Source organism: Rhinolophus sinicus, chromosome 14 (assembly GCF_057876585.1).
Source record: "Rhinolophus sinicus isolate RSI-liver-muscle chromosome 14, RSI-T2T, whole genome shotgun sequence".
Classification (NCBI taxonomy): domain Eukaryota; kingdom Metazoa; phylum Chordata; class Mammalia; order Chiroptera; family Rhinolophidae; genus Rhinolophus; species Rhinolophus sinicus.
In genome coordinates, this window is record NC_142514.1 from 100845852 (window position 1) to 100873316 (window position 27465).

At 51.2% G+C, this 27465-nt stretch overlaps 2 protein-coding genes and 1 long non-coding RNA gene across 16 annotated transcripts in view; 1 reads left to right on the forward strand and 2 right to left on the reverse strand.

Moving 5' to 3' along the window:
* NLRX1 (NLR family member X1) lies at nt 1–16392 on the reverse strand. Of its 7 annotated transcripts, none has more exons than XM_088791416.1 (10): nt 16245–16392; nt 13835–13962; nt 13207–13276; nt 12647–12735; nt 11470–12089; nt 10247–11068; nt 2869–3464; nt 2511–2597; nt 1306–1557; nt 1–845 (listed from the first exon to the last, which is right to left on the reverse strand). In XM_088791416.1, the coding sequence occupies exons 2-10, from the start codon at nt 13902–13904 to the stop codon at nt 524–526; spliced, it is 2928 nt and encodes a 975-aa protein (XP_088647542.1). In that variant the 5' UTR covers nt 13905–13962; nt 16245–16392; the 3' UTR covers nt 1–523. The 7 variants fall into 7 exon arrangements, with proteins under 7 accessions (XP_088647542.1, XP_019571797.2, XP_019571798.2 ...); XM_019716238.2 differs by lacking the exon at nt 16245–16392 and adding an exon at nt 15687–15920; XM_019716239.2 differs by lacking the exon at nt 16245–16392 and adding an exon at nt 15769–15907.
* LOC141572167 (uncharacterized) lies at nt 16076–19023 on the forward strand. Its single transcript, XR_012497371.2, has 2 exons — nt 16076–16206; nt 17248–19023. It is a non-coding gene; the product is annotated as an uncharacterized LOC141572167 (long non-coding RNA).
* Nucleotides 16900–27465, reverse strand: part of ABCG4 (ATP binding cassette subfamily G member 4) — a 16386-nt gene continuing 5820 nt past the window's right edge. For 5 of the 8 annotated variants that reach the window (XM_088791418.1, XM_074335337.2, XM_074335336.2 and 2 more), the window contains 13 exons: nt 27229–27361; nt 27046–27096; nt 26704–26849; nt 25445–25568; nt 25216–25330; nt 24879–25021; nt 23926–24024; nt 23522–23690; nt 23325–23425; nt 22035–22193; nt 21761–21879; nt 21409–21609; nt 19829–21247 (listed from right to left, as the gene is read on the reverse strand). In XM_088791418.1, coding sequence (XP_088647544.1) covers nt 21160–21247; nt 21409–21609; nt 21761–21879; nt 22035–22193; nt 23325–23425; nt 23522–23690; nt 23926–24024; nt 24879–25021; nt 25216–25330; nt 25445–25568; nt 26704–26849; nt 27046–27096; nt 27229–27361 — 1648 coding nt within the window. In that variant the 3' untranslated portion in view covers nt 19829–21159. Of the gene's footprint in view, nt 17344–19828; nt 21248–21408; nt 21610–21760; nt 21880–22034; nt 22194–23324; nt 23426–23521; nt 23691–23925; nt 24025–24878; nt 25022–25215; nt 25331–25444; nt 25569–26703; nt 26850–27045; nt 27097–27228; nt 27362–27465 lie in introns of those variants that run through there. The other 3 variants (XM_019716246.3, XM_019716245.3, XM_019716243.3) reach the window with 3 other exon arrangements.

The window sequence follows — 27465 nt, forward strand, 5'->3', positions numbered from 1 at the left end:
TAGAAGACATAGTTTTTTAATAGCAGCACGTCAGCACACATGTCCCTAGGGGCTACTGAGCACAGGTACCACTGTGGTAAGGGAGCATGAGGCTGAGGAGAAAGCACCAATCAGAGAGGAAAGTGGGGGTGGGCATTCTCAGTGTCCACAGAAAGCAAAAAGGCAGGAGGTGGAAGCCCTCCAGCGACACCCCTGGCAAGGCGACTAAGAAGTGCACCCTCTGGTGGCACCAAGGCTCCGTGAGAGGAGAGGCAAGGTTGGCGGTGGTGCTACAGGGCAAGTTGGCCACCAAAATGCCACATTCTCCAGTCCTTCTAGACCAAGGGAGAGGAGACATGTTCCATGACCTGGAAAATTCCAGACTTGAAAGTACTGATTGAATATGTTCCAGGAGAGCCACTGGCTCTGCTGTGCCCATTCCTTTGCCTCCATCTCTGAAGGGACTTTTCTAGTAGTGCAAGCCAGGAGGCCACAGAGGGGTTTGGGGCCAGGGGTCACACAGCTAGGTGCCTGCTCCACTGTCTCAGCTTCCAGGGCCTCCCAGCTGTTGCAGGAGGGCCCTGACCTCGCCCTCCACACGAAGCAGCTGGGCCTTGCGCCAGGGATTAAGGGTGGCTCCTCGGTTATCTTCCAGGTCCTGCAGCAGTAGCTCAAGGTGGCGCTGCACCCGGCCCCGATCCCAGCTGTTGAGGTTCCGCTGGACTTCACTGAGGATCACCGACCAGTACTCGGACACTGCTGTCCCTTCTGTCAGTGACACCACAACCCGGGCACCGCCTTCAGCAGTGCCCCCCAGGTCCCGCAGGATCTGGCGGCCCTCTGAGCTCAGCTCATTGAAGTAGAGGCTAGCAGAAGAGAGAAGAGTAGATGTCATTCAGCAAGACTCTGATAAGGACAGTCAGAGGGTGGTGGGGGGACAGAGACTGAGGGGGGTGTCTCACAACTCAGCTCCTGGCTACAGAATGTAATGTGGTGTGTCTGCAATATGCCAGAAATGGAGGGTGGTGGCCAAGGGGAGGCAGAGATGACATTAGAATATAGTGGGACCAAAGACAGTAGGAATGGGGCCACCAAGACCATTGGAGAAATGGTGGTAGGGAATAGGGCAGGGTAAAGCCCAATCACAGAGGGGTGAGCTGGCTCAGAAGCAGGTTGACAAGCATCAGTCAGAAGCCAGGAAGAGCGGACAGGTCCAGGCCCACTCCCTAGGGTAGGAAAAGCACAGTGGAAAGAGGAAAGCAAGACTGAGTCTGGGGAACAAGAATGTCAGGCTGGGGTGGGACAATTACCAGGGACAAAACTCACTGCAACAGCTCCAGGGAAGGGTGCTTCCAGGCAGCTTTGGCCAGGGCCAGGGCCGCTGTGTCACCAGCGCCATTGTAGGCTACGTTCAGCTCCTGTAGCTGTTGGTTACGGTCCAGCTGGGCAGCCAGCAGCTCCAGGCCCTCGTCCCCAAGGCCCGTGTGTAGCAGGGACAGGTGTGTCAGTGAGGTGTTTCCTGCTAGCCCCTCCACCAGCAGGGCCACACCTGTCGCCGTCAGCGGGTTGTTGGATAGCCTATGGCCACAAGCACCCCAAGGTTATACGGGCCCATGGCAGACAGCCTGTGTTTGGACCCAAAGGGTACAGACCCTGGGGCAGAGAGCAGCCTGGACACACAGAAATGAAGGCCCAGGAGAAGAGGATGGACAAACAGCAGGTGTAGTAGGGGCGCTGCAGGGGAGCCAGAGCAGGGTGAAAGCTGGCTTCTCCTCTCTTCTCCCTCCTTCCATTCTCCTTTGCTGACTCCCTCCTCTCTTTCCTCTTCATTGTTACCATTTCCCTTCTTCCTCCTTGTCTCGCCTCCTCCCCAGATCCCCAGACCCATCCTTTTTTTATTTTAAACTTCTATTTATTTAAGTGTTTTTCCAGGGCCCATCAGCTCTAACTCAAGTAGCTGTTTCAATCTGGTTGTGGAGGGCGCAGCTCACAGTGGCCCATGTGGGGATCAAACCGGCAACCTTGTTGTTAAGAGCACCGTGCTCTTACCAACTGAGCTAACCGGCCGCCCCTGCCCCATCCTTCTTGACCTCCCGTTCTCTCTCCTGATTCACATCCTTATTCCAATCTGAAATTGGGAGCCCAGGAGTCTGGGTTGCTAGTAAATCAGTCAACATTTTGGTAGCATCTGTTGAGTGACCAGAATTATGGTCATCCTTATGAGGCACAGGGAAAATCTTGGGAGCAGATCTGTGGCACTGTTTCCAGGCAACTGGCCTAGGTATTATTCCACTCTCTCTTCTCCCCCAGGCTGATTTTGGCCACACAAGAGGCTTTCTTAGCACCTACTGTTGGTGGCATGTCCCCCATGCTGTGCTGCTTGTATTGGACATGGGGGGCAGGATGGGGCCAGACTCCCACCCTCTTTACTACACCATAGGTGGGCCTGTGCCAGGCATGCTGAGTCAAGCAGCACAGCCTTGAGCTTAGCCAGAGCACCCCCCCCACCAGCCGCCTCCCAGGACACTCACCGCAGGGTAGTAATTTGGCACTGGTCATGCAGCAACAGGTCTCGGAGGTCCCTGCAGGCCTCAGGGCCCAGACTGTTGAGTTGCAAGCTGGAGCAGAAAGTGGCCAGAGAGGAGGTAAGAAACCAAGAAAGGAATTTAGCATAGAGCCTGCCCACCCACTGGGTCCCTTTCTGACCATCCTGCCTCTTGTAGTTCACACCTGCCCTCCCTTTTGTTGCTCTTGTCACCTCTACCCACGTCAGACTTCTTCATCCCCCACCCTTGGTTCTTTCTCAGTACCTCTGGTTTCTCTAGCACCTTCTTCTCCCCTTTCCCTCCAACCCTCTCCTTTCTTCATGCCTGTGCATGAGGTCCTCACCCCAGTTTCCGGGCACGCAGGAAGACAGGCATGAGTGTGCGCATCCCAGCAGGGTCCAACTGGCAGGAGGCCAAGTTCACCTCTTCCAAGGCATGCTTTCCAGTGCCCAGTACAGCTGCTACCACTGTGCACTTGAGGGGTGTCATGCGCACGCCTGCCAGATTGAGCTGACGCAGGGAGCTGAGCACCTCAGCGGAGAAGCGCTGATTCTGGAACTCGTAGTGGAAGAAGAGGTGGTCAAGGAGCTCCGAGGGGGGTAGCACCCGCCGGCCCAGCTTGCCCAGCTTCTTCTTAATGGCCTGGGCATTCTCCAGGGCATCCAGGTTCTTGATGGGGCAGCCAAGCTGTGCCAACATGGCCCGGTTGTGAGCAGAGAGAAGCCCTCCCATGAACATGGGGAACAGCTCAAAGACCTCGTCCTCAGGGGGCTCCTCTGGGTGGCAGCGGGGTCCCTCCCTGCCCAGGATACTGGCGCCCATCTGGTCCAGGACGTCGTCATTGTAGTAGTCCTCCTCGCGGAACATCTCCAGCACCATGGCCTGGGCCACTGCCTCGCGGCTCTTCCCTACCACGCGCCCAAACACACGTGGAACCACCTAGGAAAGGAAGCAGGGGCAGGGTGCTGCAGCCTCCTGCCTGCTCCAGCCTCCCGTCTGCTCTTGACCTCACAGCATGATTTGTCTGATCACACTAATTCCCAGCTGCAACACCTTCCATGGCACCCGCTGCCCATGCAGAATACAAAACTTTTCATAATTTGGCCCCAATTTGATTTTTCCAGTCATCCCTTACCACTTGTCTCTTGCACTCCACGCATAAATTATTTGTTTTTCCCAAACACCCCATACATTTTCAAGCCCAGGGAGTGGTGGGAAGAAATTAGCATATATGATGCAGTTAGTTTGGAACTAGGTTGGGTGTTATAAACACATCACAATCTTCAAAAATCATCATCAGAACAATGATGACTTAAGTTGTTCCTACTCCTACAATGCGCTGCATCATTTGGTCCCTACAAACCACAGGGAGGCCTTCATCACAGGCCTCTCACCCTCACTCTGCTTCCATCCTTTCCGCTCTTTTTTTTTTGACAGTGCTAAGGTTTCTCCTCCTTCAAAGCTGTACGAGGCAGGACAATTAAGTTTGCAAACTCATCCTAGAAAAAGTGCTACACACCACACTGCCGAATATCACTATGATCACCATCGAAGTACTCCCCTTGGGAAGCTATGCACCAACACCAGCACCTAGTCCACCCTTCAAAGCAATTTTGGAACTCTTTTTCTGGAAAGGCCATCAGAGGTGTTGTCGTATTACCCTTGATGTCCTGAATGGCATCAAAATGTCTTCCTTTCAGTATTTCCTTTATCTTCGGGTAAAGAAAGTGATTAGAGGGAATATAATCAACAATGTTGTAAAGATCATGTAAGGGGCTGGACTTATCAGGGGGATCACTTCTTAGACTGTGGCCAATGCACTATACACCTGAAATTGAAGTACAATAATAATGAATGTCAACTATAACTAAATATATATGTATGTATAGTCACAGGATGTGGAGTACAACATAGGAAATAGTCAATGGTACTGTAACAGCTATATAAGATGTCAGAAGGCTAGTAGCTTGGGGCGATGGGTTATCACTTTATGAGGGCTTTAAATGTCTAACTATTACATTGCTTTGTACACCTGAAACTAACTAATAAAAAAAATGTTAAGGTAGGTTTAGATGTAACTTAACTCTGAAGAGCAAAGGCCTTAAAATATTCTGGCTTGAAATTCAAAGTTCAGTTATTGAATTAAAAATAGGGAGTTGCCAAATGTACCAAATACATAAATATTATTGGTATATTTTTTGTGTTAACTTCCAAAAAGCAGTGATATATAGAAAACAAAAGGGTTAGCCTATCTATCATAAGTATAGAATTTTCACATTTACTTCACCATTCAGTGAGCAAAAACTTACTTACCACCTACTATTTACTAACACTTGATTAAGTGCTTGCTGGGCTTACAATGGTTTAAAGGAAACAGACTTTGTCCCTCGCTTCATGGAGCTTACAGGCTAGTGCCTAGTATGTGCCAGGCTTGATACTTCACACCAATCATTTTCTAAAACTATCTGACCTATATTATCATTTGATGATGTATTCAATGAATAAATGAGTGACTGCTTTTATTCTCTTGATAAGCAAATAAATGATCATATGCTAGGAAAAATAAAGTCATTGGGGGCCAGATCAGGTGAATAGAGAGGGTGTTACAATACAGTTATTTGTTTACTAGCTAAAAACTCCCTCACAGACAGTGCCCTGTGAGCTGGTGCATTGTCGTGATGCAAGAGCCATGAATTGGCGAAAAGTTCAGGTCGTTTTCATCTAACTTTTTCATGCAGCCTTTTCAGCACTTCCAAATAGTAAACTTGGTTAACTGTTTGTCCAGCTGGTGCAAATTCATAACGAATAGTCCCTCTGATATCAAAAAAGGTTAGCAACATGGTTGTAATAAGTTCATTAGCAACATGGTTGTAATAAGTTCACGATCTTAATTGTCAGACTTCATATACTCTTCCTGGGGTGTTTGCCCCCCACAATTCTCCTGCTGGATAATCCTCCAGGGATCAGACTAAATGTCCTTCCTGCAGAGAGGCTTTCCTTCTTGTTCTAAACCAGGTCCCCAACTGTACACTTTTAACATCAGGAACTTTGCTTTCCAGGAACTTACCATACTTTTTAATTACATGGTTATCCTGACATGTTAGTGTTCAGACTGTATGATCAGAAAAGGCAGAAACCTGGGGTTTTGTTACTTGGTTTTCCTCAGAATCTAACACATTGCCTGGCACACAGCAGTCACTCAAGTATTTATTGAACAAATGAATGTTTGGGGGGTTTGCAATTTCCATCGTCGCAATGCTTCTAAAAGGAAAGGAGGGATGACTTCCTCTGGCAGTGAGCCACGAGGTTGTTCTGTGGCACCTGCTCTAATGTCCGGTTTTGTTTCTTCCACTTTTTACAGATGAGGTTCCTGCCATGGGAGTTACAATGCCCATCCCTCAACACTAATCTGGTGATGGAATGAGAAAATGTCACCCCAGGAAGCTGCATCAGCCGGATCATGAAGAAGCAGAGGGAGCCAGTCCTCCACTGGGCAACCCTCCCTTCCAGAGGGGCTGCAGTACTAACAATGCTGGTGCACTCTCAATGAACAGAGGGGCTTTCTGAATCCCATAGGCAACCACAGCCTTTCCCTGCAATCCGGATAAGGCAAACACATCCTTAAAGAGGTGGGGCAGCCTCAGCAATGGCCATTACCTCCGTCGGAGGCGATGGTGTGAGATGCCCTAAGCCCGTTTTTATGTTTAACAGTTAAATAGCACTTATTATGTGCCAGGATTACATTTAATCCCTCTATTAGGCCAATGATATAGATTGTATTATTATCCCCATTTATGAGATATGGACTCTGAGGCACAGAGAGGTTAAGCAACTTGTCCAAGGTCACACAGCTAGTAAGTAGCAGAGCCTGGATTTGAACCCTGGAAGCTACATCACTGAATCCCTGTTTTTTTTTTGGTTTGTTTGTTTTGTTTTATTAGTTTCAGGTGTTCAAAGCAATGTACTAGTTAGACATTTAAACCCCTCATAAAGTGATAACCCACCCCCCAAGCTACTACCCCTCTGACATCTTATACAGCTGTTATAATACCATTGACTATCTTTCCTATGTTGCACTCCACATCCCGTGACTATATATACCTATATATTTAGTCATAGTTGACATTCAATATTATTCTACTTCAGATTTAGGTGTATAGCGCATTGGTCAGGCATCTACACAGTCTATGACGTGATCCCCCTGATAAGTCCAGTGCCCATGTGGCACCTGACATGATCTTTACAACATTGTTGATTCTATTCCCCATACTGTGTTAACTACCAATTTGCATTTCTTAATGCCTTCACCTTTTTCACCCTGTCCCCACTCCCATCTATCACCCTGATCGATCTAGTACCTATGTGGCACCATACCTAGTTATTACAATATTATTGACTATATTCCTTATGCTATACCCTACATCCCCATGACTACTGTGTTAACAACCAGTCTGTCTTCTTAATCCCTCCCCTTTCACCCCTCCTTTACCCCCTCCCATCTTAAAGAAGTCCCTCTAAGAGCCCTTGTATTACTGGTTTGGTGGTGATGAACTCCTTCAGCTTTTTCTTGTCTGGGAAGCTCCTTATCTGTCCTTCAATTCTACATGACAGCCTTGCTGGGTAGAACAATCTTGGTTGTATGTCGTTGCTTTTCATCACTTGGAATATTTCCTGCCACGCCCTTCTTGCCTGCAACGTTTCTGTTGAGAAATCAGCTGACAGTTTCATGGGTGCTTCCTTGTAGGCAACTAACTGCTTTTCTCTTGCTGCTTTTAAAATTTTCTCCTTGTATTTAACCTTTGGCATTTTAATTATGATGTGTCTTGGTGTTGGCCTCCTTGGGTTTATCTTGTTGGGGACTCTCTGTGCTATCTGGGCTTGTATGTCTATTTCCTTCACCAGGTTAGGGAAGATTTCTGTCATTATTTCTTCAAGTAGGTTTTCAATTCCTTGCTCTCTCTCTTCTTCTGGTACCACTATGATGCGAATGTTGGTACACTTGATATTGTCCCAGAGGCCCCTTAAACTCTCCTCAATTTTTTTGATTTTTTTCTTTTTGTTGTTCTGGTTGGGTGTTTTCTGCTACCTTATCTTCTACCATCGCTGGTTGGATCCTCTGCTTCATCTAATCTGTTGATTCCTTGTAATTTATTCTTCATTTCCGTTATTGTATCCTTTATTTCTGACTGGTTCTGTTTTATGGTTTTCATCTCTCTGTTGAAGTTCTCCCTGAGGTCACTGAGCACTGTTATAACCAGTACTTGGAACTCTGCGTTTGATAGATTGTTTATCTCCATTTAGTTCTTTTTCTGGAGCTTTGTTCTGTTCTTTTACTTGGGACGTTTCTTTGTCTCCCCATTTTGGCTGCCTCCCTGTTTCTTTCTATGTATTAGGTAGGACTGCTACGTTTTCTGGTCTTAGCAGAGTGGCCTTATGTAGTAGGTGTGCTGTGGGGCTCAGTGGCACAGTCTTACTGGTCACCTGAGCCACGTGCTCCAGGTGTGTCCCTTGTGTGTCCCTCCTCTTGTAGTTGAGCCTTGGTTTATAACTGCACATCAGTGTGAGGGACTGACCGTTGGGCTCACCAGTTGTGAGGACTGGCCTTGACTACAGTGGAAGAGTTGCTGTGCAGGGGCTGATCCTACAGAGCAGGATCTGACTCAGCAGGACTCTGGTGTCTGCCCAGTCTGCCACTTGGGTGTATCATACTTGGGGGCGGCTGGGTGATGCTCCAGCTCGGTTTGAAGCTGGCCAATGGGGGCGCCAGCCCCAGGCCCACCTTGGAGGGGACCCACTGTAGGTCTACTTCAGCCACAGCCTGTACCCCACCCAGGGCCACCTAGCAGGAGCCAGAAAGAAATTCCACAGAGGTCTGCAACCGTGCTGTGCTTGGAAGAGCCTTGAGAGGCCAAGCCACAAACCAAGGCCAGCTACCGCTAGTGCTGGCTTAGGGCTGCTCAGCCAAAGGTACAGGACACACTCAAGCCAGATTCTGCTTTTCTGGGCTCCATGAAACTTTGAGAAACCCTAGGAAAGTCTGCAGCTTGAGCCGAAGCAGGCAGTCTGCACGAGAAAGCCACTGAAAGCAGCCTGGGTGTGCCCAAAAGTTGGGCGGGGCCAGGTTTCAAATCCCCTTGGCAGGGCATGAATGGTGGAGACTCAAAAATGGCGGCCGCCTGTGTTGGCATGCTGGGAAGAGGGAGGGCTCAACAATGAAACAACGGCCTCCACCAGTTCCTCCGTTCAGGAGAAAGCCACCTCTCCAGCCCCCATCCCAAACCAGACAATTCAATTCCCCACCATCTGTCCCTGCTGCCTTTCCAGCTGATGCCGAAGTGCTGGCGCTCAGAGCATGATTCCGTTGGTGGGTAGGTCTGTGCCCGGTCCCTTTAAGAGGAGCGCCTGTGAGTGCAGCTGCACTCAGGCTCCCTCAGTCACAATGTCCACTGGTTTTTACAACCAAAATTTATGGGGACTTCTCTCCCCAGCACTAGAACCCTGGGCTGGGATCTCTCGCTCCTCTAGGGGGTGAGGGTGGGACCCCTACAGCTGAAATAGCCCTCCCGATCTTTAAAGGTCCCACGTGAGTGTGGGGCCAGTCCGTTCTGCGTCTCTGACCCTCCTACTAGTCTGGAGGTGGCTTCTGCAAGTCCTTACTTGAAAGGCTTCAGTTCAGCTTGATTTTAGGTGATTCTCAATAATGGTTGTTTTGTAGATTAGCTATAATTTTGATGTGGTTGTGAGAGAAGGTAAACACAGTGTTTACCTACTGTGCCATCTTGGTCGTCTCCCCTGAATCCCTGTTCTTAACCCTTATGCTTTGCTGCCTATAAAAAGGAAAACTTGTTGAAATTTTATCAGCACTGACCAGGGCTCTGCCTTCTCGAGACCAGTTATAAAACACTCCTAGAGAGGACAAGGATTACTTAGCAAGTCACCATAACTTAACAGAAATATCCACAAAGTAGCAGTAAACCAGGATTCAGCATCATGAAACCTGGGCTCAGATCCCAGCTAGTCTATGTACTATCTAAGTAACCTTAGAAAAGTTCCTTAGCCTCTGTGAGCCTCACCTCCCTCATCTATAAGAGGGATCGTTACAGTATTTCATTTACGAGGCATCAAGCAGACGTCCGCAGAGAGCGGAGCCTTCTTCCCCCCAAAACACAGCACATCCGGCCTGCTCACAGCACAGTTCTCAAGCCTGTAATTTGGTTTCTGGAGTGGACCTGCACCCTGGACAGACTGTCCTAAGCCAATTACCAATGCATTTATCCTCTTGGTATAAATGAATAAAATGGCATCTGCTTTATAAACCTGTCTCTCATGATTTAGTTAAGATGAGTCATCACTCCCGGAGTCTAATCACCTCTGGGGGAACAGATACAATTGAGAGTCAGGACCTGCAAAGCAGAAGACAGATCCTGCACTATAGTGACTCCTGCCTCTTTACAACAAACTAGGAGGAGAGATGCAAAAGGAAATCATCTCAGAGTTGTAGGATTATTATTAAAGTCCCTGCACCCTCAAATTCCCCTCCCAGCCTCCAAGCCTTCCCCAGCCTTATGGCTTCTCTCTCCCCCTTCCTTATGCCCCAATCCTATTAAAAGCCAAACTGTCCAAATCTGAAACCAGAGCCAAGAAGACGAAGTAGCAGTTTCCTACTGGGAGAGGAGCAAGGGGAGTAGGGAGCTGACAGCCTAGGGTCCTCGGGCTGTTACCTTAAGCAAGTTGAAGAGAAGAGGCAGAGCCCGCAGGGGCAGCAGCTTGGCTACGATGCCCAAGACCAGGCTGACGTCCTCCCCAACACGGCCCACGAGCTCAGCCACTTCCTTGCCCACCTGCTGCAGAGTTGTCTTACGCAAACCTAGAACAATGTAGAGGGCAGCAAGGTATTCCTGCATGGCAGGCACAGTAAACACGAAGGTGCCCAGGTGCCCTGGCTCCACACATGGGGCCAGAAAAAATCTCAGGGCATCCCGGCGGAAGACATGCAACAACTGAAACTCCTCTTCTGTCCTGATGCCAGCTTCCAGGCAGCCATGGACATCCTCTTCAGAGAAGTAAGTCTTGCGTGAAGACACCCCCTCATAGGCCAACTTGCCCATGGTTCGGGCTGCATAGGCCATCAGGGACAACTTAGAGGGGGCAGTGCTGTCCAGCATCTCCCCATTGAAGTTTAGACGCAGGAAGCTGGTGTAGATGCTTGTGAGGGTCTGTCCGACTGGCGTGGGGGCATGCAGGAAGTGCAAGGTGGCACAGACAAGCCAGCAATAGGAGGGCAGGAAGCAGGCAGCAGCGATCTGGTGGTGCCCTTCCAGGTTCCTAGAGAGCATCTCTACCAGGTTGTCACGCTGAGCTGGCGTGGGGGAGACACCCACACCCCCAGCACTGTGCCCACAGTCTGGCTGGTTGAGGCGGAGCTGGAAATAGAGCTTCTGCAGGTTGGTATCAGAGAAGCCACAGATCTCGCCATAGCGGCCCACATATTTGCTGGGGATGCGGCCAATGGCAGAGGGACGGGTGGTCACCAGAATGCTGGCCTGGGAAGAGCATGGTTGAGGGTTAAGAAAGACAATGATATCCTGATTGCCTTACTCCCCACGGAACACCTGAAGATTGAGTGTCCAAGGGTGAAGGTGACAATAAACCACAGTAATTACAACTAACAATTACTGAGCGCCTACTATGAGCCAAGGCAATGTGCCAAGCATTTTATATGCAGTTATCTCACTTGATCAGCACAGTTCAAGGATAGAAGGAAACAGAAGCTTGGGGAAGTTAGTGACTTGCTCAAAGACACACATCTGGAAGTGGAGGGGCCAGAGTTTGAACTAGCCCAGGGCCTATATTCCTACCCAATAAACATGCGCACTCAGGACACAAAAATCCCTAGATGGCAAATCAGGGCAGAGGTGGCACAGTGGGGCAGGGGGCTACCTACCTCAGGCAGCATGTATTTGCGCAGCAGATTGACTATGATGGCAGCCGGTGCCTCTGGCTTCTCAGGATCACTGCAAAGCCCTGTGCCTGCCAGCCGGAAGTCAAGGTTGAGATGCTCTAAGCCATGGAGCACAAAGAGTAGGCGAGACCCAGTGGTGGCCATCAAGGGCAGAATCTCCTTCAGGGGTGTGTAGCGCTGGGCCACAAGGTGGCACAAGCTGGCAGGGGTAGGGCCCAGGGATGACAGGTCCTCACAGGAAAAGGGGATGAGCAGCTCAAAGGCTGGCAGCCGCCCATAACACCAGTCCAAGACCATCTTGCGCACCAATGTGCTCTTGCCTGTGCCCACTGTCCCATACAGAACCACTGTCTGCACCCGGTGCCCACAGGCATCTGGGTCAAAGAGTTGAGACAGGGCGAGTGTGGGGAGCCTGGCCAGGGGCAGCTGATGCTCCAGAGCCAGCTCTGAAGGTGGGCGAAGCAGCTCATCGGGGGTGCTCTCGCGAATCACAGGATCCACATGGATGGTGTCTAGTGCAAAGGTCGGGCCAAATTGGCGCTCTTCCCTGGGTAGCCGGCTGAACCACTCAGCCAGGTTCCGGCGGTGCCGCTGGATGGCTTCTGGATGGAAAGGCAAAGGGAATGGGCCAGGGAAAGGGGCCAGGAGATATAGGAGCTTAGAGCCAGTCAGGGTGGTAGTAGGGTCAGGCTGCAGAGTTAACACAGCACCAGAAGATGCTGGGGCCCAGAATGGTGCTGGGCACACAAGTCTCCCTCAGAAAATACAATGTCCAGAAAGTTTGGAACACCTGTGGCAGAAAGTGGGGAGCCACAGGATGAGTGATGCTGAACCTGGGCTGACTAGTTTCACAGATGTATCTGTGTGCAATCTTCACCTGACTTCTAGACCCAGTTTGTTGAAAGTAGGGATGGGACATCCCTCACAGAGCTTTGTACATAGTAAGTGTTCACTGCATGAGTGTTGCAGGAAGGGATACATGGACAGATGGATGATGGGGAAAGGGAGGGTGGGCCCACTAATAGATGATGGCAGTGGGTCCTCTGTGCCTCCTTCTTCCTGCCCGCTTCTCCCTCCAGGCCCCTCTCCCCACCCCACCCCTCACTGGGATCCCAGCCAGCCTCTCTTCTCAGACTGACTGAGGAACCAATCTCTTTACCAGCTGCAGAGGTGCTCCGGAATAACTGCTCATGCCTCCCTGATGGGGGACCACTGCCCACTGAGCTTCCATGGTGTCGCATAAGGACCCTGGGAGCAAGGAGAAGAGATGAGCTGGGGCTTGGCTCCTGGGCTCAGCCTCTGCACAGGCTCAGAGTCCAGGCCTGTCTGGATTGATGGACTTCTGGCTTCCTGAGATCCAGGCCCAACCCTGGACACCCAAGTCAAGACTGTCTGTCTCTCACACTCCTCCCAGGGTCCCAGGGACCGAGGTCTCCCCTCTAGCCCGCCAGTCCCCCACCAATGCCTGTCTGGAACTCAGGCTGGTCACTGCCAGACTCCACCCACTTTCCATAGATCCTCCCACTGGCTAACCACTGTGACTTGTACTGTAGATGATGTAAGCCAACTTCCTCTTAAGCCTGGTAGCTGACTCTATACCCTCCCCACCTCTAGAAGACCAACCTCTCCCCAGGAGATCAAGCTCTCTCCAAGTCCTGACTCTTCCCAGGCTATTCTGCTATGCCCAGATGGGTCTAAGGTATGACACCAAAGCCTCACCTATGGGGACCAAAGGTACAATCCCCTTTAAGGGCCCAAATCCAGTGGATCAGGAAGGGGATATGTTCATCTACAGAGAAAGGAGAGGAAGAAATAGCATCTAGATCCCAACCAGATTTCCCCACCAATACATAGACCCCATGTCTACATCAAATTCCCCATTATTTGCTCTTATGGCATCATGTATCACCCCTTTGTGGCAGTTATTATGCAATTTTATATTTTATTGTGTGATTATCTGATTAACATTCATTTCCATTCCTCCCCATCATGCGAGCAGGATCACATCTGTTTTTGTTCACAGTTATATACTTACAACTTAGCACAGGTCTAGCACATAGCAGGCACTCAAAAAATATTTGTTGAATGCAAAATGAAATCAGACAAGTATTCCTGGAATTACGTAGCTACAGGGACTCTCAAGAGATCATCTAGTCTGACTCCCTTATTTTGAGATGGGAAAAAGGAAGCTCAGGGAGCTGAGGTAACCTGCCCAAGGCCAACAAGTAGTGAATCACAGAGCTGAGACTAGCATACCTGGTATCTGGATCCCTGCCCTGTTGGAGGCACCTCTGGGCTCTACAGAGGAAGGGAGAGGGAGAAACAGAAACCCCTGCTTCCTGCTTACCTGCTGGCTGGCGTGCTCTTCCCAGACCAGGGCCCCATAAGGTCCTGGGCAAAAGGTGGCTCCACCTCATGGTGAGAGAGAAGGTCAGACCCCAGCAGACTTAGAGCACTACCACCTATCCTATTCCCCTGCAAGAAAATTGGTGTGAATGGACCACACCCTCCCACCTTCCCACCCTCACCTCCTGGGGCAGGCCAAGGAAGGGTCTTTCTCCTCAGGAGAGCATCAGACTTTCCTTAAATGTCAACAGTGCCAAAGCCCTGGCCTGGCCTTCAGATCTCCTCCTTCTCCCATATCCCCCGTCTGAGTGATCCCATTTTACCTCCTACCACCTATTGCCTCTCCCTTGAGGCTTTAAGAAGGGCTTTCTCCTGAGTCCCAGCCTAGTGAACTGCTTTATTTAAGTGTCCTCTTTTTTTTTTTTTTTTTTTTGCTTGGCTGCCAGCAAATTCAGATGAGTCCTATGTTCATTTTCAGTGGCTTTTCTGAGCCAACATTTTCCAGTAACAATTCTCCACTCCCTTCTGCATGTTTTCCCCTAGCTGTCAGTTCCTTTTTGCTGAGTTTTAAGTTTTGATACTTTGATCTTCTGCCTGAGGCATAAACAACACGTGAATGAATGTCCTACTGGACATCTCCGTGTGAACATCCTGCCCGTGCTCCAAGCTTCACACGTGCAAACCTGAACTCACCCTGACCTTCCCCTTTGAGCTACTTCACTGCAAATCTTCCAAATCATGTTTAGAAATCTGACCTCTGTCTTCAATTCTTCCTCCCTCCTTCACAGTTGAAACAGGCTTACTGATTCCTCCTCCCAGTGCTTTGCCTGCCTGTTCCTACTGCATCATCCCTTCTGTCCCTGTGCTAACTCAGACCCTCTGCAGACTTCCAGAGACCCCCTTCTCCTTACTGGCCTCTGTCTTCGGTCTCATCTCATTCCAATCCTTCATCCCAGCCACCATTCACCTCCCTAAAATCCTAGGTTACATGTAGTAGAGTCCAAACACTTGGCCAACACAAGCTGTTATTTCTGAGTTTGTCCTGACCCACATCTCATTCGCCAGATTCACTGAATTCTTGCTTGTGCTTTCCTAACTTTGTTCATATGCTTTCTTCAGATTGGAATGACCATTCTCCCGTCAGAATCCTACCCAATCTTTTAAGACATGCTCAAAGGCCCTCTCTCCTGGGAAGTCTTTCCTGATCCCTCTGAACTCCCTTAAATGGAGGCTGCTGCTATTTGGCACATAGTCTCTAGAAATTTGGGTCCTTAGGGGCCGGGCACACATAGGGAGAACTGGCTGCGCTTGGCCCATCTGCCAGTAGGGCTAACCAGTGGATGGGGCCATCTGGGACTCAGAGCAGGAGTCCCAGGGACTGGAGAAGGATTAAAGAGAGGGCCCTGGAAAGCTGAGAAAGGTTGGGGAAATTCGCTCAGTGCGATGAAGTCAGATCCAGAGCCACTGGCTCAAGATGAGACCCTCGGAGGGGTGGAGTGGTGGTGAAGACAATTCTCACCCCAGGTCTCCAGGGCAGTGAGAAAAGGAGACAGAGCAGGAAAAGCACAGGGGCTGTGCTCCCACTTGTCCAGCGCTCCTCCCCCCAAACTGCGTCCCAAACAGCTCTCCTAGCTCCACTGTGCTTCAGACCCTGAGGGGCGAGCCTGCCAGATAGACCACCAACTCCGGACCAGCGGCGCCCTACTCGTCCCAGGCCGCGAACTCCCAGCAGCACTTGCGCAGCACCCCCACCCCCACCCCCCACCATCCTCCCTGCCCCCTCTCCACTCTGCCAGGCCCGGCGCAGCAGCCCTGCGGGGGACAAGGGGAGACGCAGCTGGCTAGGCCTTTACCCGCGGCTGCCCAAGCCCTGGAGTCCGTCGCCCGCCGGCGTCTCCCGCTTGTTCCCAGAGGCCCCGGCGCGGCGCTTCTTGCCTGGCTGCCCTCGCATCCGACCCCTGCAGCAGGCACCGGGAAGGACGAGCCCAGGCGCTCGGGGTCCTCGGAGAAAGGGAACAGCAACAGGGGCCGGGGGCCGGGCAGAGCAGGATTGGGGTGGGGACTTCTTCCCCATCCGCTCCTGCATTGCTCCCGCCCACCGTGCGTACAGCCTTCAGTCGGCCGGGCCCCGCCTCTAAGACTGCCCTCTGCAGGTTATCAAACGCCAGTACCGTTCCAGTTACCTCACTGACCACCTCCCAGACGGGGCTTGTCGTTATGCCCATTTTACAGATGGAGGAACTGCAGCTTGGAAAGGTGAAATGACTCTCGCAGGTTGATGCAGTGAGGAAGCGGAAGTACCAGAACAGGAATCCTGGGCCTGGGTCTTCCTACCTCACCCTGGGCCCCCTTGAGGCACCCACCGTCCCTAAGGTATTCTCTCTGCTCGCTTCTTCAACTCCTCAGCCTACCTCATGACAGAGATCTGAGTCAAGGCCTTCTTGGGTCTTTCCTTCTGCACCTGGCTCTCTCCATACCCCAGACCTCTGTGTACTGCTTCTGGTCACTTTGGCCACGGAAAGAGGAAGAATGGGGGCTGAGAAACAGCTCCCACCCCAACCTGCTCTTCTTGTCTGACACCCAATTATGGCCTAGCCCTGGGGCTTCCTGGTCCTCAAAGCTCCCACCCACATCCCTCTGCTTCCATGCAGGGCACACCCACAGCCAGGGCACGCCCCTACATGCAAACAGAGGTGTGCAGTGTGCACTGACTGAGCAGAGGTGTGCAGTAGGGAATGCAGAGTTCCTCGGGGCAGCGCTGGGAAGAGGACTGTGATCTCTACCCTCCATCCAGACTGAAGACAGTATTGATATTTCACTAATACATTTGTTCATTCACTGATCACATGGTATTGGGTAGTATCGACCAAACCGAACAAGGCATTCAGGGACCTGACTATAGCAGCTCCCCTCCAGGGGGCCCAAATGATGGTACTTCAGAGGCAGACAGAAGGCTTAGGAAAGCCTGGGGGAGGAAGTTACTAACTGCCTCTGGCAGAGGAGGTGACATTTGAACTGGGTTTTAAGAAATAAGTCAGGGAAGAGAAAGGCATTCCAGGCAGCAGAGAAAATGGCAAATTTGCATTTTAAGAGACATTCTGAAAAGGCAGTAGAAAGGGATGGGAGGAGAAAAATAGAGCAACCCTATGAATGTGGTCTCAGGGGTGACATTTTAGGCTTGGGGTGACTCCTATAGCTTCACCCCACTTACCTAGTCATGCAAGGCAGACAGGCCCCAGCTGCGGTTACCGGACACAGCTCAGAGCAAGCTGTTCCCCTCTCCCACCCACCCCCAACCCCAGCAGGTATGATAGTCATGTAAGCTTTATTAATAACATATAATTTGACTAGCCTCTTGCAGACTGAAGTACTGTGAGTCATGCTGTGGACATGTGCTCTGTCGTTTGTCCTCAGGATCAGGTGCCAGGTGCTGTAGAGTCATCGCATGGAGAACAGTCTTGGTCACTCTGCCCTCCAACACCTTGCACAGGCCCTGATACAGAGATGGTTCTGTTGGAAAAGATGATCTGCGTCCAGGAAGGTCAGCACTCAGGCCAAGCAGGCCCATTTCAAAACCTGCTTGGATGGGCGGGGGGATTTATACCCCACTCTGCAGGTTGCTGGGACTGGTGGGAGCAATCACAGGTGCTTCACAGTGTCAAAAGCACCATATCTTGAGAGCTTGCTCAAGTCACTTATCCAAGCTTTGGTTTCCTTCTCCGTAAAAGGAAGAAATGATAATACTCATCCTGCAGCCTCATGGGGTTGCTATAAGAATCAAAAGAGCTCTCTTCGAAAATGTGTGAGCCACTCTACAAATGTTCTCTGTGCCTGAATGGCCCTTGCTAGTTCCAGATTGGATGATCATCTCCTTAGCTCCCAAGGGAACTTACAAATATGTGAATTTATAAATTTTTAGTCTTTCAGGATAGTGTTGGCATTTTAAAAGGGAAAGAGTAAAGATGAAGAATCTTAAGAAAGACCATCTAATGGTGGGATTTTGTGCCACCATTAGGAGCCACATACTGGTATCCCTGCAGGCAGAAGGTGGCACCCAGAATGCCCCCTAAAACTAGCTAGAATTCCAGGAGCTGGACTTCTTTCTACTTCTCACTCCTATTCCCCAAACACCATTAGAAACAAAGTTAGTCCATCTCCAGACAAGCACCCGATCAGTCATAGATTGGACCCTAATCTAGTCCAGGGCACTTAGCTCTGCATGTGGCACAAGTGGAGTGTTCCAGGCAGCTGGCAAGGTTGATGCCAGTCCCTTCCTTCAGTCCCCAAGTTTCAGGTCAGAAGGGAAAAGGGTGAGACAGTGTGCTGCTTCTTGCATCATCCTGCCACCAGCCCTCAAGGACTTCTGGATAATTGCCTACTCTAAACTTTAGGCCACCAGACCCATCTGTAGTCCTGGTGGCCAATGGCTGGGCCCTGGTAGGAAAGAAGAGAGGAAGAAAAGGGGAAAGCTAGGGTGAGCTAAGGAGGCCCCTGCCACTCTCATCCTAGGACTTAGGTTGCAGTGTTTTTCCTAGTTCTTATTGCCCTTCATGACTAACCCCACACCCTACACCCCTGCCCCATAGGCACAACCTGTCGCCATGCAGCAGCCTAACCGTTTGTTTCCTTGAACTTGCCCACAAAGAAAGGAGAGTCTGTGAGACGGATCCTTTCAGGGACTTTGCTAAACCTTTGTGTTTGCACCTCATGTCTCCGTTTGGTGCCCAAAAGATGGCTGGTCAGCCTATGACGAGTAAGATTCCCCATGGTGGGGGACAACTCAAGCCAGGCACAGTTGAGTGGGGACCAACAGGAGAACCCACAGGTTCATAGAGGTGGGCACAGCCCCCCACCTTCCCCAGGCTAAGGAGAGCCTCTGCCTCTGTGGCTGCATTCCTTCCCAAAACCTGCAGGGGAAGAGATTCAATGATGTGCTCTCCATCTATTCATATGCATATAGTTTTGTCCCCTGGGGAAGTTGAGACTTAAGGTTCAGCTGCCTGCAGGCAAGGGTGATTGGCTTGAATCAGTTTCCTATTGTGGTGTATGGAATTCAGAGATCTTGAGATTGATAAGCTTTATCTCCTTAACTTCCCCACCTAACTAATAAAAGCTAATGCGTTGGCCCGATGGGCACCACAGCCCAGACGGTGAGGCTGCCAGTCCCTTGGCCTCCGCACTTAAACTCTATCCATGGCTACTGTCTTTTCTTAACCCTGCACTGCCCTCCTCGCTCCCCACAACCCTCGTTGTGCTGGACACGACACAACCAGGGCTTAATGAATTCTGAGGAGAAAGTCATGTAACACTCAGGAAAGAACACACCCATGAACAGACACAGGGCACACACACACACACACACACACACCACACACACACACACACAGCTTGCAGATCCACCGGGAACGGGGTCAGTGGCTGATGTCAAGAATGAAGAGTGTGCGGCGGCCGGTTAGCTCAGTTGGTAAGAGCGCGATGCTCTTAACAACAAGGTTGCCAGTTTGATCCCCACATGGGCCACTGTGAGCTGCGCCCTCCACAACTAGATAGAAACAACTACTTGACTTGGAGCTGATGGTTCCTGGAAAAACACACTTAAAATAAATAAAAGTTTTAAAAAAACGAATGAAGAGTCTGGAGGTAGACTTCTGCCTCCAGACTCTTCAGCTTGGTTTCACCTCCATTAGCTAAGGATGCTTGGACAAGTGACTCAACCCAAGTCTCAGTTCTCTCATCTGCAAAATGGGTTGTCATGAGGGATAATGCAGGGATGGCATGGCACTCCCCTTAGTTAATAAACATGAAGCATTTATAAGATGTAAAGCATGATAGATAATTGCATAAGATACACACGCACTAGCTTGACATATTCGTAGGACTTACCCTCCCCTGCCACAGGCTCCCTAAAGCTCACAGACTTCTTGCCAAGTGCATTGAAGAGCCCCTCACAGCCCATGGGACCAGGTGCCAGACCCACATACATTTACACACTGTATACTGTATAAATATAGGTTTTATTAATAATGAGTGAAATCCCACAAATACAACTGGCATTCTGTGTGATGGGAAGAGTCTGTGTCAGGAAGAGGGAAGGTATAGAGGTATGTGCCCAGGAATAAGGTGGAAAAGAGCCCTGGGGGAAGGAGAAATCAGAAGTTGAATGAAGTGTACCCACCAGGAAAGCCATACATGCCCCAGATGTGTCTGTCACCATGGTGCCCAGGGCATGCTGCCCAGGGCGTGCCCAGGGGCCATCTTGGCTGATGGGAAGGGGATAGAGAGACATGGGCAGGAGTTTAAATGAGTAGCAAGTGGCTGAGGAAGGGGTGGAGGAGTGAGAATGCCAGCTTAACACACAAAAGAAGGGCCATGGGGTGGCAGTGGCCAAGGCCAAGTTATGCCCATGCTTGTGCTTGTCTTAGGTCCTGAACTCCAGGGAGCTAGTACCCTGTGCCACCCCTGGTTTGGGAGAGAGGAAAAACTGGGGTGTAGACACCTGCAGATCTGGAAGATGCCCTGGGCAGTACCAGCCTCATCCCTACAGTCAAAGCGGGGGCCCCCAGGAGGAGGTTAGCACTGCCCCCCCCCCCACAGCACCCACCACCACCACCATCACGCTTCCTCTGAGCTGCAGGGGACAGTGAGAGTGTGTAGGGCTGAGATTGCCTGTTCTCATGTATGTGCCTGTAATCCTAGAGAGGGGAGGGAGCACTGCAGGACCGGGCTACGCGGCAGGAGCAGCGAGAACGGAGGCTTGGTTCTTCTCTCTCTCACTCACCCCCAAGAATAAAGTGCATTCTCTAATTCCAGTGGCAGGTGGGAAAGAAACACCGACATTATTGCAGAGGTGCCAGCAGGTCCTACCCCCACCAAAGGTGATGGGGAGGGAGAGGGGGCATCCCACAGCCCCAGGCCTTTCCAATCCCCAGGATTGGAAAGGATGACCCAGACAGAAAACCCAGCTTCTGTCCCAGCACATTGGCCAAATCAGACAGGGTGTGGGGGTGGGAAGAAAGTGAGGACGAGGGAGAGACTTCCAGAGTCCTCCCCTACTCCATTGCAATGTCCAAATGGGACTTTCAGGGGACCCCACCAGGGCCCGGCCCTGAAACCCCAACCTTGTAATAGCCCAATTTACAAACACTTGTGTTGTGGGAACTCCCAGAGGGGGTCACTTTGGTCAGTTGTAAGTGGGGGCCTGGAGAGCCTGGGGCTCCTAGGCAGATAACGGAGGAGGTTGGCAGAGGGCAGGAAGGAGGGTGGTAACCTCCTAGTGGTCTTTGCATGCAGATGTTAGAGAGAGAAGGGAGAAAGCTACAAACCACATCAACTTGGGAAGACTCCTGGGCACAGCACGGAGGGCTGGCGCCCCCACTCCCAGGGCCACGGCCGGGAGCGCAGTCTGACAGTCAGCCTGTGAAGGAGCCAAGAGAGGGGAGGGCGGCTGTACCAGCAACCAGTGCCCACGTCGACAAGGTTAAAACAGTCCCAAAGGGCTGGGGCTGGGAGCTTCCTGCTGTGGGGGCTGGGGCACAGGCCAGGGCGAAGCTCTATCTCTCTGATTTGACCCGGTACCGGAGCACAAGGTATGCCAATAGCCGCAGGGCCAGGAAGAAGACGCCCAAGACTAAGAAGTCCATGTAGAGCTTGGCACCCTCCACGTCCAGCGCTCGGAGGACACTGTCTGGCTCCCGGAAAGGGCAGCGCTCCTCCGAGCAGGTCAGTTGTCCTCTCTCCATGCCGTAGATGGTTAGAATCACACCCTCAAAGCCATACCTAGGCAAGCAGGAGCATCAGAACAGGATACAGAGCAGAGGGTCACTGCTCCCTGGGTAAACTGTTAGAACTCAGATGCAACTCTCTCATCCCTGGGGCATGGCCTGCTGCAGGGAGGAGAGGGGCAGATGGTCAGGGAAGCTGCACTGACCTGACGTAGGAGAGGTAGGAGCTCCATTGCAGGTAAGTGGGGATGGTCTTGAAGCTGACAAAGAAACCGGAGAACAAGAGGACAGGGATGGCGGTAACTGGGCCCACAAATGTGGCCACCTGGAGGGGAAGGGAAGGGGTCCGGGCCATCACAGAGGTGACCAGGACAGACTCAGGACTGGGGCAGCCCCAGGGTTTCCCACAGCTCTCTTCCACTCCTCATGTCAGCCCTGCTTCCTCCCCTCTCAGAGGTCCCCACCTGCCAGCCTTCCCACCTGTAGGGAGTTGGAGGCAGCTCCAATCAGTAGCCCCAAAGACTGGGCCACCAAGGCAGTGGCAGTGGCCAGGGCTGAGAAGAGCAGGAAGCGGCTGGTCTCAGCTGGCTGGCCTGTCATCCAGTACACGATGCTGCAGTACACGACTGGACACAGCACCTGGGGAGTGTCACAGGGCTGGGCAGCGGGCTACGAGCCAGGGGCATAACAACAAAGACCCCCACTGTATCTGGACAGGGGCCTCTAGAATAGCTATTCCTAGAGCGCCTGTGCCTAGTCCTGCCTCCACATTCTTGTTCATGCTGTCCTCCACCCCAGGTTCACATGTCCCCTTCCTCCCCGGCCATATGAGCCTCATTCATCTTCCAGCCTCACCTCTCCAGTAGGCCCTCTCTGACCACTACAAGCATGGTGAATTCTCCATCCTCTGAGCTCCTAAAGCCCTTCCCATATGGACCAGCTTATTCCTTGTATTGTTAATTAATTAACTCTATATATGAGTTTTGTCCCCCTGGGAGCTATCAGCTCCTGGAGGGCAGGGACCAAGCCCACTATATTGGGCGTGCAGGTTGTTCCCTGCACAAGGGTACCCAGGCCAGCGGCAGCCAGAGGCTGAGATCCAGCTGTGCTCTCCTCACTAAGTCACGTACCCTGGCACAGTGCAACATCCACCCTGAGGAAGGAGCACCTTTTACTAATTTGCACAAGGGGCCCTAGTGCTTGGAACAGGGTGGTAGTGGCAATAAGAACAACCCAAAACAGCTAACATTTATTGGGCAATTTAGTATGTGTCAAGCACCATTCTAAGTACTTTAAATGTATTAACTCATTTAGTTCTCACAAACATTCCCAAGGTAGATACTATCGTTGTTCCATTTTATAGATGAGGACACTGAAGCAAAGAGACATTAGGTGACTTGCCCAACATCTTGCAGCTAACAAGTAAGTAGCACTAAGATTCCAGAGCCTACGCTATTCTCTACTGCTTCAAATAAGATTTACAGAGTCATTTGTAGGGTTATTATTTTCATCATTTTCTCTTTGTCCAATCTGTTGTTCCCACTACAACATAAGTTTCATAAGGTCAAGACTATATCTGTTTTGTTCACTGCTGTGTACCTAGTGCTTGGTACATAGCCTGGTGCATGGTAGGTACTCACCACCTATTTGCTAGGTGAGTAGAAAGAAAGGAAAGAATGACTGGTGACAAGGCTGAGGGAGGCAAGCAAGAAAGGATGGAAGGAGCAAGACAGGAGGGAGGCAGTAGGCAGGTGTGAGGAAGAGGCTTACCTGAAAGGGCACATCGGCCATGGTCTTGGCCAGGTAATACGCTTTGAGGCTGTACCAGTAGTTGAGATGCTCCCTCATGAAGACAGCCATCTCTAAAGGGACTGAGGACACAGGCAAATTAGGCATACCTGGCTGACACCCTGGCTCCTACCCCGTGCCCCAGCATCCCGGTCCCTGCCCGGGGAAGCTCAGCTCACAGGTGAGCACAGTTGGCATAAGGGCAGCGAACATGAGGAACAGCATGGAGAAGAAGAGGCAGCCGGTGTTGTTGAAGACCTTGCTGGCATCGTCGCCGATGTGCAGGTAGAGGAGACCAATGAGCACACCAATCACCACGTGGGACACAAATCGCAGGTGGGTTAGGACCTGTGTGATGAGGTCATCACGCAGAGAGGGGACCGGTCACAGAAAAGGGATAGACAGACACACTGGGGCAGGGACCTGGAGCTGCCCTCACAGGCACATAGACCCATAGGTGCCCTGGGAGGGAGGGTGGGGGATTCGTGGGGGAGGGACCCCATCCCCGTTCCTATTGCTGAGATTCTATGCCTCAAAAGGCCAGGTCTATGCCAGCTCTCTCTTCCCCAACTTGATGCCTCACCGTGTCCCTGAGGATGGACAAGAAGGTCCTTTTGAAGAGGATGCAGAACTGTGTGAGGGTACTGGTGGCAAAGGTGTGGCTTTCAATGGGATCCACTTCCTGGGGAGAGGAAATTGGATCAGGTGAGCCTGCCTACAGACCTACCCACTGCGCACCCATCCCAGTGAATGGGAAAATCCCTGAGCCCTTCCCCAGGGCTGGGGTCCTCCAGGTCTACTGAAGGAGAAGTCTCCACCATTGAGTTGTGCACCTGGAAGCTGGCCTTAAGGGCATGAATCAGAGCGAGATTCAGAGAGACACATAATGAGGGGTTAAAACTTAGGAGAGAGGAGACAGAAAGGGAGTCAAGGATATCTATGCCGGCTACTAGTAGATAAGTCACTTCTCTTCTTCTCTTTAATCCATCAAAAAACATTTATCCTTTGTATAATACCTTTATGCCACCAGTTTCATAATAGTATTATTTAACAATGATAACAAAATAATGCTTCTGATTTTTAAGGGTTATAGTGTCTCATTTAAGGAAGAAAACTGGCACTGAACAAATGCCGGCTACAACAAGCTACAGTGCAAAGAGTTTTACCTGATGATCTTAGTCATCCCAATAACCCTGTGAGGTAAGCATCATCACCTCCAGGTTGGAGATGACAGTATGCTACACTGGCCATGTGCCAGAGACAGCGTCGGTCTTGCTTACCAGGTGGCACTGTGCTGGCACTGAGGACACACACTACAGATACTCAGTAAGAATTTGCAGAAGGAATAAATGAATGAGAAAGCAGAAGCTAAAAGAGGTTAAGTAAGGTGCCCAAAGTCACACATCTGTTAATAGTAGGTCTATCCCAAGTCCTAGATTGTGATGACTCTGGGGTATAGCCTCTTTGGCAGGGCCATTGTCATGGTCCCTTCTCCCCTCCCCCATTTTATACTCTGCCTTCTTTAGCCCTACTCACCGGAGGGCAAGGGGGGCAGGGGGCGGCAACCTCATTCTTCTCAGGGCTGCTCTTCTTCTCAACCATGGCACACAGCCCATTCTGCACAGCCCTGAACAGCATGGGGTTCAGGTCTCCATACTCGCCAGAGGCCACCTCAATGACTAGGGGATACAGAGGGGAGTGCTCAGCTAAGATCTATCCTTGATTCCCAAGGGCAAGCCATCCCACCTTGGTTGTGTGGGGAAAGCAGGTGACAGTGAGATCTCTTCCCCTAGGAGGCCTGAGTGCATGACCCAAGCCACCAGGTTTGACCTTGTCATCACATCCCAGCCCGTGCCAACAGGGTCTCACTCACTGAAGTCAGCCGGGTTGTGGTAGGTAGGGCAATGCAAGCCAAGCCCCTTCAGGTAGGGGATCAGGTTGGTGACCACGCCCTTGAAGATGCACTGACCCTGGCTCAGGATGTAGAGCTGAGTTGGAAAAAGAAGCACGAAGAAAAGAAGACCAGTGGGCCAGGCAGGCCCCACCAGCACCTCTGTTGACCCCCTTCCCTCTCCCCATCTTTGAGGACCAGAGACACTCACTTTGTCAAACATCTCAAAGAGCTTGGCACTGGGCTGGTGGATGGTGCAAATGATGGTACGGCCCCCCTGGGCCAGGGACTTCATGAGGGATACCACTTGAAAACAGGAGGCGCTGTCCAGACCACTGTCCAGAGAAAGGCCACCAGGGGGTGGGGTGAGGTGGGCAGAGCCAAGAGAAGGGAACATTTGGGAGATGGAGCTGGCAGGAAGGGGTCACACAGGCCACCCCTATATCCTGTACACACTGTATGATTCAGGCCTTTGGAGGTACCAAGAAGCCCACAACACTGTTCAGTTTAACAAGCATACAGTGAACACCTGTTGAATGCCAGGCACTGAGATTACAATGATGAATGAATAAGACATAGATTCTGGTCAAGAGAGAGCAGATCATTTGAGATAATGTGGAACTTGCTGTAGAAACATGGGGTGAGAGAGAAGGGGAGGATTCAGCTCTGCTGTACAAGAGTGTTGCAGGACAGTCAGAGAAGATTCCTGAGTGAGTCTGAAGAAGAAAGAGCTAAGCCAGGTGAATGTGGAAGGGCAGGCATGGTGCTGAAGGGCATTCCAGGCAGAAGACATAGCATGTGCAACGCTTAGAGGCACGAAACACATGGCTTGCCTAAGGGATTATAAGCAACTCAATGTTATTAGAGCATAAAATACAAGACAGCATGAAGTAAGATGTGAGGCCGGAGAAGTAGCTTCAGAGCAGGACCCTGTAAGTCCTCTGACTTTATTCTGAGGGCCAATGGGCATCATTGCATGTTTTTAAGCAGGGAGTGAGTATATTAGACTTGTCTTTTAGAAAGTTCACTCTGGCTGCAGCTGGGAGGAAAGATTTGCTAGGAGAGACTGGAGAGGAGGAAATAGGAGTCTATTGCAGACATGCAGATAAGAGTTGATGATGTCCTGAACTTAAGCACTGGCACTAGGGATGGGGTGAGGCGAATCTGAGAGATGGCAAAAGGACGTTGAATCAGCAGGACTTGGTGACTGATTGATTAGCTATCGGGGAGAGAAGAAGAGGAAGGAGGCATCAGTCAAAGAGCACATCAGGATTTCTGCCTGGGTGAAGGATGGGGCTGCTACAGAAACAGGACTGGTAGGGATGGAGAGGAGGAGTAAGCCCTTATCTTGGCCCCAGCAGGCTGCAAACACAGACTCTGGTCTCCAGTAGTGGAGCAGAGGCAGCTTCCAGCTCTGGCTCAGGGCTGAGGAGAGGGGACACTGTGGCGGGAGAGGAGGGGGAGAACTACCTGGTAGGCTCATCGAAGAACATGACAGGCGGGTTGTTGACCAGCTCCAGGGCGATGGCCAGTCGCTTCCTCTGCCCTCCCGAAAGCAGGGCTGTCCTCGTGTGGGAGCAGGACATCAGGCCCAGGGCCGTCAGGATCTCCGTCACCTGGCCCAGCCCAGCCCCCACCCCAGATCAGCTTCAGAGTCTGCTTCCCTGGGCACCACCCCAATTTAGATGAGCACCTCCCTTAAGCCCAGTGTTCCAGTGTTGGCCACCACTCTCCCACCCCCCAACTTGGGATCCCAGAACTCAGTAGCACCAAAAAGAATGGCTGTCCCATTCCCTCCCCTTCCTCACTCACCAGCTCCTTCTTCACCTCTTGCTTCTCACTCAGCTTCAGGTTAGCAGAGACCTGAGGCCAAAAGGATAGGTGAGTCAGATATGTGTGGGAGGGGGGCACTGACTCGACCCCTTAGCCAATGAGAAGGATGGAGACTGCAGAGAGAAGGGGCAACAGAGAAAGGGATGACAACCCAGCCCTCACCATCATGGCCTCCCACACTGTGAGGTGTGGCAGCAGCATGTCGTCCTGCATGATGTAACAGGACATCTTGCGGAAAGTCCGCAGTTCCCGAAGCCTCCCATTGACCAGAATCTGCCCCTTCATTCCAGATTCCCTGCAGAAATATCAGTTGGGGACGGGGGTCAAGGCTGCTTCAGAACACCTTCTGTTCTCCCCAAACGATCCTCTTCTTGGATCCTGATCCCATTCCATTCCAGC